The sequence below is a fragment of the Cucurbita moschata genome, unplaced genomic scaffold, assembly GCF_002738365.1.
Source record: "Cucurbita moschata cultivar Rifu unplaced genomic scaffold, Cmos_1.0 Cmo_Scf00051, whole genome shotgun sequence".
NCBI classification, from domain to species: domain Eukaryota; kingdom Viridiplantae; phylum Streptophyta; class Magnoliopsida; order Cucurbitales; family Cucurbitaceae; genus Cucurbita; species Cucurbita moschata.
The window spans coordinates 721,326-733,406 of NW_019268567.1; the positions used below are offsets into that span (position 1 = coordinate 721,326).

The following is a 12,081-nucleotide window of genomic DNA, read 5'->3' on the forward strand; positions in this document are numbered from 1 at the left end:
CCCCCCCCCCCCCCCCCCCCCTGAAGAAATGATCATCAACACACAATTTCCAGACCAGCCAACAGCTATCGTATTTTTCGAACTACTTTAGAAATCATCACAATTTTTTTTTTTTTTTATAAAGTAAACCTGAAAATCATTAAAGAACAACTTAATTCAGTGGTGTATTCAGAATGGTCTGGGTTAATTATTAATTTTACAGGAACTAACCTACACTAATGACAATCTAGATAGTAAACCAAACTACTTGTACCTTTCGTGCGAAAGACTCTCTACCTCGAAACTACCATGGTGGGAGGCAGAATACTTTCTATTATCTTCTTCCATTTGAAGGTTGTTCAGCATCTTTTTTGCATAAACAGTGAAAATAATAATAGTGACGATCGCGATGATGAAGGAGATGACGTTATACACAATCTCTACAGTCGTGAGCCGATGTTTTCCATATTGAACATCTGCTAGTGTCCTCATTAGCCTACCACTGCATATAAGTAAAGCTGATATGTTTAGCCGACGTTAACGAGTGCAAAGAAGTCTAGGGAAAGGAAATATCAGATTATGCATAACAAGGTTACATCCGCACAAGCATTATGGCAGTAAGAATTAATACTAGATAAACGTTAACATTGTTTACAGTTCTCGTTTTCTTGAATAATCGGAACGTCCCATCTAGAGATAGCTTACATTACCATCTAAAGAACTCCAGTTATAGCAATATCTATGAATTAACCATAAAATGCACCCCATCATTATCGTTATCTCGATAGAGATTCTTCCTGTTTCATATGAATGATCTAAGAAAATTAAGACATGTTCTAGTTTCATATGAAGTGACAGAAACACAATTCCTGAAAATATTCATGTAAATCTAAAAAAAATGGCCTATTTTCTATATATTCATGCACACCAGCATATTAACTTTTCTTTTCGATTATTAGTAAGTCGTTCGAGGGACTAAGAAAGAAACCTGTAAATGTAAATGAAAGCCTCTGGTATCATTCCTGCAACGGACCCGCACAAATAGGGCCAAAATCTCATACTTGTTACCACAATTGCATAATTGAAAATAGTGTAGGGAAATGGTGAAACCCTGAAGAGTGCAACAACTTGAAACTGACGAAACCAGCTCCCTTCCCCAGCAAGCCTGAGTACTTCTGCTTTTCGAGGCCATCTCATTAACCATAGCTGCACAATAATGAATATACAGAGATCAGAGAACCAAATGAAAGATTGTGAAGTATAGGTCCAGTTATCTGCCACGATAATTTGAAAAAAAAAAAAACTGATAGAGGTCTTACATGAATGCGGTCACGGAAAATTAATCCAATTAAATATGGCAGGACCATCCCAATAGTTGTTCCAACCATTATTATAACAAACCCAAGGCCATAGCCAAAAATCATCCCAGCCAACCACATTGAAGGGCCAGAGGGAATAAAAAATACGGGAAAGGATGCCAGAGAAGCAATAAGCATTAGTGCAAGCATAGGTCGACGAAAGGCAGTAGCTTCCCACTTCATGATTGGGATGATGACCTGAAATGAACTCAGGGAGCAAAAATAGAGGTCAAATAAATCATAGGAAGTACAGACGTCGGAGAGTGAGAGATTCAATAGAACACTTTTAAAGCAAAACACACTAAAAATACCATAAAAAGGTCATGTGTATTCTAATTGACAAATGAACAATATTATTCGGTAGGTTTATTCGTAAGTCACAATAAGATACCACTCGGCTCATCACTGCTTCTCTGCATCAAATTTTTTGCCTTATCACATAATTTTGGTCATGCATTTGCAATCAGCATAGTTTAAGCTCTAGAGACCACTGTAGAACAAGTACTGAAGTTCTCCCAATAATACAGACAATAATCAAGATGATGTCCCATTTCAAAGCATATTAATTTTGTGCCTACAACAATACTAAAAGAACACAAACCACAAAATCCTCTTTAGCAATGCACTATATGCAGATTTTACTACACTCTTGGTTACTTTTTTATTAAAATTAAAATGATTCTGTATCAACATTTATGTAGTAGCAGATTCCTTTATAGAAAGGAAAGATTTTGTAGAACAAAGAAACATGCAAGGGAGGAGGAAAACCTCATCCTCCCACTCCCCAAACTCGCATTCTCTAAGATGCTTTGATGCTTTACAGCTGATGCAAACATTTACTAATTACTTTCTTTTTCCAGTAAGAATGCCCTTATCACGAACCAACATTAAGATTTGCAGATACGAATATTATAAAGAAATTTAACAGAAAAGAAAAAAAGTTGCAGATATGATTATTCCACATTCAAACTCATTATTAAATCGAAGTTAGTTGCATAGGTTTGCAAGCATATCTGTACTATGAGCAGCAGAAATGAAAAAGAAAATAAAAAGTTCTCAAAATAAATAACAGGGACAGGTTAAATTTTCTACAGTTCAGCTGAAAGATAGCTTATAAACAGAAAAAATGGTGATGTAATTAATGGGAATTACCTTCTCAAAAAGAAATGGCACTCCCCACTTGAAGAAAACAAGAAGAAATACAATACTAACAATGCACCATAGTGAAATTTTGATCCACCGCTTCAAGGGTGATTTGCTTTTCAGTTTATCTTGAGGCTGTAGAATCTCTGATTCCAAAGGACCTGCTTCATTAGCTATGACTAGCCTTGCATATTCATTGTTCTCACATGCTTCATTCCTGCTATTTTCATTTTTACCTAGTTCTTCAATTGATTTGTGCATGTTGATCGACAACCTCGAGTCTATTATTTGTAAAGACAGAGCATAAGCAGCAATTAACAAAATCATAATTCAGGGTATATAAGCATCTCACGAGATTCAACATGTCAGTTAACCCATCTCTGAAGTGATGACTTCCATCCAAATTTTTTCTCTAACATTTCATCCTAGCCTATAATCTTACGTACAAATAGCAGCGTTTCTATTCTGATTCACAAAAAATATTGTCCATAATATGGCAAACAAACATGATAGAATTTGATTATTTCGTAATGCAAATTTCATTTTGCTTCAAACAAAGGTAATCCAGGAAGAATGAAAAGTGGTCACTGAAATGTTTAAACTGAACAGGAAGAATCAAGTTCCCAAGCATGTATGTTACCAAATCAACGTCCCTCGATAGAGCTGCAAAAATGTAATAGACGAACATAGCCATGGAGCAACCCAAAGGGTCCACAACAAATGACGCGGCAGAGTAATCATAATTTTTCGAGTCGAACAAAGGCGAAATATGGATGATTATACAAGCGAAAAACATCTAAAATTGAGACAAGCATCATCGATCAGAAAACAAAAGAAATCAAAAGAAGGACGAAAATCAAGACACAGAAGGGGGCAAAAGGGAATCGCAAGCAAAAGACGAAAAACTAGGGTTTCCGGATATGATCGAGAAATACATAACAAAAGCCTCGAAAACGAAGAAATTAAAAGATGATAAGCAACAAATTACATATACCCACCAGTTTTGGAAGAGTTAAAAGAATCGAAGGGAGGATTGAGATGACGGTGAAGCGATCAGGCAGAGGCTTGGTCGGACCTCCCTCGAAAATACCCCCGACCCACCAGCACCGCCGGGAAAAGAAAGCAACGGTAAGGAGACGGAACACGGTGGCGATTGGGCTGCGATTGCTTAGCTTACAAGAATGTCTTCCGGTCTAGAAAGAAAAGGGGAATTGAAAGAGGATGTATATAAAATTGAATATCCATTGTTGGATTGCAAGCGAGAATGGATTACCGATCAATGCTGTGCGTAGTTCCATGGAAGATTCTCCATAAAAATGCCTTTTCCCACCTTTTTCGTACAAAATGATTTGCCCCCTCTCTCTCTCTCAAGGCCAACGTTCCCTTCTCTCCACATTTTGGTGCCTTTTTTTTTTTCGAACCAACAAAATTAGCGGCTTCCCAGCTACTTGGAGAGTGTTCCCGGTTAATAATAATAATAATAATGATGATGTTACAATTTATTTTAGGGATAAAATTACAAACATTCTTTCTTACTTCAATCGAAAGATGTTGCAATTCGTGTCCCATTGAAGAGGAATGAAGTTTGATTGTTATAAATTTTGTGTGGATTACAATTTAGAGTTATTGTATTTTATTTTAAGATCTTTTATTTATTTTAGGTTACAATTACATAATGGTTAATCATGGTCACAAAATAGGAAGGTTACAGCTCTTAGAATGCCTTTCATTTTATATTTGTAAGTAAATTTGAAAAATACGGTAAATGAAGCATTTGTGCTTCTCTTTAGCTGAATAAGTTTCTTTGCAATTCTATGTACATACAAACTCGACATGATCAATCTTACTTGTGAAGTTATTCGAATCTCAAACAAGTGTTCTTGCGTTCAGATATTTGACCAACAAAAATCATTCAAAGTAAACATGATCGATCTTGCTTGTGAAGTGATTCGAATCTCAAACAATGTTCTTGCCTTGAGATATTCGATCAACAAGGTAATCTGAATCTTACTTCCGGTGATTCCTCACGTATCACATTTATTCAAATTTTTTAATAAAAATAAATTTTACTTATTTTCAAATTTTTAATTAAAATTTGCAATCAATTTTAATATCTATTTTTTAAAATTAGATTTAAAATAATTAAAAATTATTTTTAAGAGTGATTTAAATAAAAATAGTGTATTTAATTTTAAAACTAACCGTGGATATTGTACCAATTTATTTATTTATTTATTATTATTGTTCTTTGGCTTCCAAAGCTTTATCTACATAATAAATTATCATTTTTAAGGAAGCATTGAATATTTGAGCTTAATTCGAAAGAAACAAAAGTTAAATATGGAAAATTATTTTTATTACTAATTAAAAGTAATTCTAAATTTATAATTAAATTAATAAAAATATCCATAAATGACAATACTTTAAAAATTAGAATACCAAATTTGAACCAAGGGCAAATTATATAATTATATAATTATATAACCCACACTTATTTGTAGATCAGGTTTTATATACAGAAAGAAAGCTTCTATATCAAGAAAACTCATCAATGGCCTCTGCTCCGGGAAGTGATCACCTTGTTCTTGTTTCAGAATTCACTGAAAAGAGTCAAAAATTATACAAATATACATTCCTGCTCTACACTAATTCCGTTTACGGTACTCGTTGCAGCACCGAGAAGATGCAGGCTTCACGGGGCGGGGCCTCACCCCGAACTTCTCGGTCATAAAAGTTGTTTACTCAACAATCAAACTAGTCTCATTATTCAATAGAAGATGTGGTAGGAGGAGACAGCCGTTTCGTTTCCTTGTCGGGAGTTGTTGCTCCAGTCGCCCCGTTCCCATTCAGGGATGCAGCAGCCAAATCTTTTGCTCCCAACGTCGTTTGAGGGGAAGATGGCGTGTCGTCCTCGATAGGGAGTGTTCTCTTAGAGCCATCCAAAGCAACGCCGAGGATTATATTCTCTTCTACGCCGGGCTTTGTTGTTGATGGATTCGTCGTCTGATCACCTTCTATCCTTGGCTGTGAAGCTGATGAAGTAGTTCCTTCTGGTTTCTTGACATCTTCCTGAAAGGAAACAGAAGAATGGATAGGCTTGTAGTTCTGCTTGTTGTTACTCCCTGAGCTATTTTTGGATTTCTTGGAGGAGCCAGAATCTTGCATTGAATTATCAGCATCTGATGGAGTTGTTTTGGCATCAGAAGTTGGCATATCAGCGATACCATTCGTACTCGACACAGACCTTGATGATGATTTATGTTTCGATTCACTGCTTGGTTTATCTTCAGAGGTCGACATCGGAACTTTGGAATGTATTTTTGCATCGGAGTCTCGTCCTTCTCCAGGCTTTACTTCCGTCTTTCTTTCCGATGGTGTTGTCTCTTTAGCTGCCTTGTTGTCACCTGATGACCGTGCAATGGGCTTACCGTTTTGTTCTCCAGTTGTGCGTGATGTCCTACTATGGCTTTGCTTTCGATCATCTCCATAAACTTTGTAGGGGGGTTCAATCATCAGCATGCGACGATTCAAAGTCGCACCACCATGACCAAATATTGAATCAGAAAATGGAACGCTTTCCAAGTCTGAATCACTATGCATCTTCTGCACTGTGCGGATTGGTGTCGCAAGTCGAGCTCGGTGATGTCTAATGACTCTAAGAAGATCCAAAAATATAGCTTCCTGATTCATCAGATCACAAGTTAATCGAAAACAAACGACACAGAACTCGAATGTATTCAGACAAGCTCCAAACCAATAAAATGGATCAATGGAATTGCTGAAACTTCTTTTGGAAGAATGAAAAGTATATAGAAAAAAAGAACAGAAAAGTTCAATTTACCTTCACACAAAGGTATTCTTCAAAATGTGAAGTCTTGACAAAGCAAGATATCAAAATCTAACAAAAATAGGACAAAAGTCAATTAGGATTTATGACCAACAAGGATTTAAACGAACGAGGATTTATGACGTTTTCTAAAAAATGATGCGTAATCCTATCGGTTTGTCTCGACAACCATCACAAAACCTATAACTATAATGTTATAGGTTATTTAAATTATTCAAACATTAAGGAAAAAATTGAAAATTTCAGAAAGAAAAATAGTATTCAAGCCATAATGTCTAATACTGACCAAAAGGGCCTGATTTTCAGGATTCACGTTTTCCAAAAAAACTCTTCTATGCAATCTCTGTTGTTCAACTTGAGGGTTCTTTGCCAAGACTTTCCGCATGTCTGCGACAATATTCTGCAGAGAGATAAACATACGATCACCATACAATATTCGACCATACGTACGTACATACATACATTCATATAAAAAGATCAAAATAAAATGTTCTCACATTGATTTTACTGACATCCAAATGGCTGATGGCTAGGTGGGTTTTAATCCGCCAGTGAGTTTTTTGGCTGAGATTTCTCACGACATTCATGGTAAATTTATGGTTTGGTATGTGAACTGCTTCACGATCTTCACCTCTAATGATCGTTGGCGACCACCACCCTACATGCTGCAGTTGATTGAAATGGAAGTAAATGTCTAACGTGTTCGTATAAGACATGTTTCTAACTATACGCTAAAACTTCTAAATTAAGACATTGGTGTAAGTTGATGACTAGAGTTCGCCAAATTACTTGTTTGACATCAACATTTTAGGGTACATGTTCAATAGAAACATCAAACCTCAACAGTTCCAGAAACTTCATAGCCCTCGATCCTCGTTTGGATCCACTCATTTACAACGAAAGGACGGGTTGCATGAATCATTACACTTGAGAGAAAGTTGGTGAAAATCTAGGAACAGCGAGAGAAAATCTAAAATTAGTTAAAATAAACTTCAAGGAAACAGAAAACACAAACCATAATAATTGAAAAGCACCTCGCGGCCAGCTAATGTCAGCAACACAGTCCCAAGACCTCCAGCTGTAAGCCATTTTTGGGTTGAAAAGCCTAACAGCTCCATGAACAATGAGAGAGCAGCAACCCATACTGCAGAGTACACAGCTTTCCAAGCAAATTGAAAGCCCATCTACACATAAGCAGAAAACTTATATCACATTTCCATGGTTTTAAAAAAAGCATGAAACAAGAATTCCTGGGAGAATTGCATCACAAAGAATACAGAAACCAATATAGTATGACATTAACGCGAAGTTTATCTGAAAAGCACCAGCTCTATATATTGTGTGTACTTGAAGTATGTAATTTCAGGAATGCAAAGCTATTTGAACAATTTCTTTCTGATATTGAGATAAATAAGATAATGGATGCCACTCAAATTGTCTTCAAAATAAAAGTAAGCAATATAGTCATGTATCAGCTATAGCTTGTGCTGAATTGCATCATACAAGAAACGTGGAAAAGATAATCAAATGGTGCCTTGCTTCAAGTATAATGTCACATACCATACAACTCAGAGCTTACAACAAAGTCATCATAAAATGATCTACACATGAAACGTTCATTAACCATCAGAAACCTAATAACATGATATCTATTAAGCATAGACTAAAAATGTGATGTTACACTGTACATACATTTCTCGCATCACTGGATTCACTAGTCTCTGAGAAGAATTTCTGTGCTTGTTGAATCATGCTACACAATCAACCAAAAAAAAGAAAAGGAAAGCAAGTGTTAATAAAATTGAATTTAAAGTATTTTAACATTCATAACGAAAGGCCTCATGTAAGGGTAACATATCCTTGCTGGCTAGATTATCTTGTTCATAGCTATGGTAGATTTCTTTACCATAGAGGTAAACTTATTGAGCATTATAAACGGCGCGATCTCATATACTCACCTAGATAAGCAATACGCAAAGGCCAGTACAGTGGACAATGACCTAACAAAATTCAACACCCGTTGCTTCACAACTTGGCTAGACTCTGTAGGTAAAACTACTGGATCTAAAGCTCTGCAAAAGCAAGATCAGGAATATTAAACTAAATTAGCGAGAAAAATATCTCTGAATGTACGACTGAGAAGAATAGTCCACGTCTCAACATATAAAATAATATATATCACGGACCTGCAAATAAGTGTTGCTCCAGTCCATAGCAATAATGGTTGAAGATACAAGGTCATGACTTTATATGTCTGGCTTTTCTTCCAGTTACTATCACTCTGCAGGAAAATTAATCAGACAATGTGAAAACAGTAGAATACAATTAAAGAGAAAAAATGAGCAAACAATGCCAATGCAACATTAGAGACAAAAGTTAAGTCAACATACATGGAGTAGGCTTCTTGTATAACGCAAAAATGGTCCAAGACCCCATACAGCAAATATCATAATACTAACTGCAGGAACCATCTTAACAACTGGAGGAGGACAACCACCTAATACATTACAAAACCTGCGTTATGTGATCAAATGTGAAAAACCAGTAGAGCTCAAATTCTATCAATTTCAATCTTCAAGCTCATGTAGAAACTAAAATAAATGATATAAGAGACGGATATTTTGCCACAATGGAAATATATTAATTACTCAAAGATGAAAAATGTATTTAAATTAATTTCTAGAGTCTACAAGGCAAATGCCAGAGTGAACATCTCAATTAAGATTAAACTAAATATATACTGTTATGTGCTTTATATGTTTGTGCCACACTTCAATTTTGTCCCTAGCCTTTCCAAAATTTTAGTTTCATCCACCATAAGATAAGGTTTTTTATCAAGTCATTACTGACTCACTAAACCTTGAAATCTACTAAAGAAGTCATAATTGAACATTAAAATATATTTTATTAACCAAGTTGAAATGAAACTGCCCTATGCTTTAATTTTATTGATTGAACTCCCCCACATATAAAAAGAAAAAAGATTATCCACTTCACATACCACAACCCACAACATTTTACTGGAGCCATTCTTTTAACGTGTACTACAAGAAGGAACTGAGTGATAAAACTTAATATATAAAGGATAGCATTCAAACTTTTTTTAGAAGATTGAAGAAACAAATAGAAAACAGCACATACATTCAGGAACAAAATATATATTTAGCTTTAAGATTATATGCCCATAAATATCGCTAACTAAATTGAAATAAATACCTTATACTAGTAAAAAAAAAAATGGCAAATTGTCAATCAACACCAGTAGAACAGTGATAACGAATGTACCATTAAAATTATGGTAACGCCATGAAAAACTAAAGTGCTCAATCATCTTAATTTCATTAGTAAAAAAATATGAGGTTAAACTACAAATTTTCTTCCTAAATTAATGGCTACTTTCTATTTGAGTTTTCATGATATAAGCACACAAGTTCCTAGCTTTTAATCAAATCACCATATTAGTCCTGGCCATCAACTGTGCTTGCGATGTTTCAACAAAAATATGATGCCTTACTAGTTGCTTAATTTGCAACAATATTAGTGTGGTTGGTTAACTATGCGTTAAAATTTACCTCTAGAAGGAAAATATAGTTCATAGCACAAGGTCCAAGATAAACCTCAAATTGAGGCCACATAATGGGGTTGCATATTAAAGACCGTCAAATATAGATTCAAGAATTTGCATACCCCTAATAACCACTAGATACAAATTTGAAATATTTTTGCAATTTCCCTCTCATAAATCCAATAATGCAAAATCGCTAGCCATGGTGGCCTCCTCCAATAATCTCTTTTTAGTGTGATGGTAGAGATGTGTGAAAAACCAAAAAGCCAAGAATGAGAGAATAAAATTTGCCAGGCATTTGAAGCCCGAAGAAATAGCGGTTTTCTGGAGATAGTGTAAGCATTCTTCAAAGGAAGGATGATGTAAAGAATATTTTCACAGATGCTAGACTCAAACAAGTATTTTTTAGAAAATGCCGCTGATCCAAAATCCCCAATTTTAATATTTTCTCAAAGCTCTAATATTGTCCTTTGTTCAACTTGTCTCATGATTAGAGATAAATTGTAATACATTTATCCAACACACCCGTGTAAGCAATTATGTATCCATCTAAAGTTCTAATGAAAATTTCCTTCATATTATAGCCATTAACCAACATAAATTTTTCACAACAGGGCCAAATGAAATGCAAACCAACATTTGGGAACAAAATAATAAACTGACGTAAACTGCATCCAGATGGGTTGATTTTTTTATAATGAATGTGGTAGCTTTGATGTTAATAGTGGATGGGCGTGAAAACAGGGATAAAGATAATATCTTTATTCTCCCTATGACACTAAGAACAATCTTACATAAGTCAAAGCTGGGAAATTTTTTGAGGCATTGAATATTGATACATGAACCAGACAAAACTCACCTTGTCAACGCCACTATAGCAGCCTTCATCCCAGAGGGATCCAGTGGTTGGTTTGTCATCAATGACGAATGGCACCTGAATGCATTGTATCTAGAAGGCACAACGTAACTAGGTGGGTATTTCAAGCTAAATAAATGACTACTCCAAGTGTTCTTCTGCTGAAACTGCAATAAGAAATATTCTCAAATATTTACTCTTGAAGGCAAGAATTTCTATATGCAATCAATGCATCAAGTATACACAGCCAAATACACATTGATATCATCCAATCCCATTTTGATATAAAGGAAGCATTCTTGATGACCTCCAAGGACAAAAGGTATTTGTGTTCTGATTTTAAAAATTAAACTGAAGTGTTTAAAGAACTTACTAAAAGAGACGATGGACTGGCTACATTCTGTAACCGTATGTTATTGCTATGAGAGGTAAACTGAAAAGAACAATTAAATTTTGGATAAGAACAAAAAGAGACAATGAAACACATATATTTACCTGAGACTAATAAATATTTATAGTCTTGAGGCAGGGGAGAAGGTCTCTGTACCTTAAGATTTTCTTCAAGCAAATGGTTTTTCCACGGTCCCAGATGATAGGACAGTTGCAAAGAACCAACAAGAACCATTGCTAAGACTAACTAAATGCTGGGAGGATGAAAATTGAACAATGAGACTTCTACGCAGCACAGTGACGGCTGAAAACTGCACCAAATCATCCTTTATTGATACATGAATCATGAATGCAATATAAATGGTGTAGAACCAACTTCTATTAATTGATAGTCAAGAATCTAAATTATGTCTCACACCTTGGTTCTCTAACTTGCATCAGCAAATTATATTCAAATTGATTAAAAGAAGAAACACAATAAAGTGAAACAGGAGTTCATAATCCACATATGCTCGTTAATTGGGCAATGAACATCGACTTCTAACAGTATACGTGCAGGCATGCACACACAGTGTTGTACGCTATCAAATTATTTTGTCACATACATCGAACAAGTGGAGGATGCTGGTTTTAAATATTTTCAGCAAAACAAGAAAATAGAAAACCATTTCACATTGCGTGGTCCTGCCAAGTTGCCAGTTCATCAGGGTAAAAGAGGTCATATTTGTGACCTCAGTTTTGTCGTCCTTTGAGTGATCGTAAGTCTTTGGAGGTAGTGGGACTTCTTTCCAGCATCTTCAATCATAGGGTTTTTTTTAGTGGGAGGGATGTTCAGGTTTGGGTTCCAAATCAATCAGAAGGATTCCCATGTCAATCTTTTTCCTCATTCTTTGTTTCCTTTCTCCCCGTCAGAGGCCTCAGTTTTTTTTTTTTTTTTTTTTTT

The 12,081-nt window shown here is 35.3% G+C and overlaps 2 protein-coding genes across 12 annotated transcripts in view; both read right to left on the reverse strand.

The window, feature by feature from the left end:
* Positions 1-3,900, reverse strand: part of LOC111435932 — a 5,610-nt gene extending 1,710 nt beyond the window's left edge. The window contains exons 1-6 of one of the 3 annotated variants that reach the window (XM_023073543.1): positions 3,754-3,900; positions 3,479-3,673; positions 2,490-2,761; positions 1,299-1,535; positions 968-1,185; positions 254-481 (exon numbers count right to left, since the gene is read on the reverse strand). In XM_023073543.1, the coding sequence (XP_022929311.1) occupies positions 254-481; positions 968-1,185; positions 1,299-1,535; positions 2,490-2,741 (935 nt within the window). In that variant the 5' untranslated portion in view covers positions 2,742-2,761; positions 3,479-3,673; positions 3,754-3,900. Of the gene's footprint in view, positions 1-253; positions 482-967; positions 1,186-1,298; positions 1,536-2,489; positions 2,762-3,478 lie in introns of all 3 variants that reach the window. The other 2 variants (XM_023073542.1, XM_023073544.1) reach the window with 2 other exon arrangements.
* Positions 3,901-5,046: 1,146 nt separating this feature from the next.
* The window catches only part of LOC111436025 (mechanosensitive ion channel protein 2, chloroplastic-like), an 8,279-nt gene continuing 1,244 nt past the window's right edge, over positions 5,047-12,081 (reverse strand). For 3 of the 9 annotated variants that reach the window (XM_023073683.1, XM_023073686.1, XM_023073687.1), the window contains exons 2-14: positions 11,296-11,392; positions 11,122-11,181; positions 10,752-10,915; positions 8,718-8,841; positions 8,514-8,608; positions 8,286-8,399; positions 8,020-8,080; positions 7,362-7,511; positions 7,166-7,276; positions 6,825-6,992; positions 6,614-6,727; positions 6,322-6,378; positions 5,047-6,161 (exon numbers count right to left, since the gene is read on the reverse strand). In XM_023073683.1, the coding sequence (XP_022929451.1) occupies positions 5,244-6,161; positions 6,322-6,378; positions 6,614-6,727; positions 6,825-6,992; positions 7,166-7,276; positions 7,362-7,511; positions 8,020-8,080; positions 8,286-8,399; positions 8,514-8,608; positions 8,718-8,841; positions 10,752-10,915; positions 11,122-11,181; positions 11,296-11,373 (2,214 nt within the window). In that variant the 5' untranslated portion in view covers positions 11,374-11,392 and the 3' untranslated portion in view covers positions 5,047-5,243. Of the gene's footprint in view, positions 6,162-6,321; positions 6,379-6,613; positions 6,728-6,824; positions 6,993-7,165; positions 7,277-7,361; positions 7,512-8,019; positions 8,081-8,285; positions 8,400-8,513; positions 8,609-8,717; positions 8,842-10,751; positions 10,916-11,121; positions 11,182-11,243; positions 11,263-11,295; positions 11,450-12,081 lie in introns of those variants that run through there. The other 6 variants (XM_023073682.1, XM_023073684.1, XM_023073685.1 and 3 more) reach the window with 4 other exon arrangements.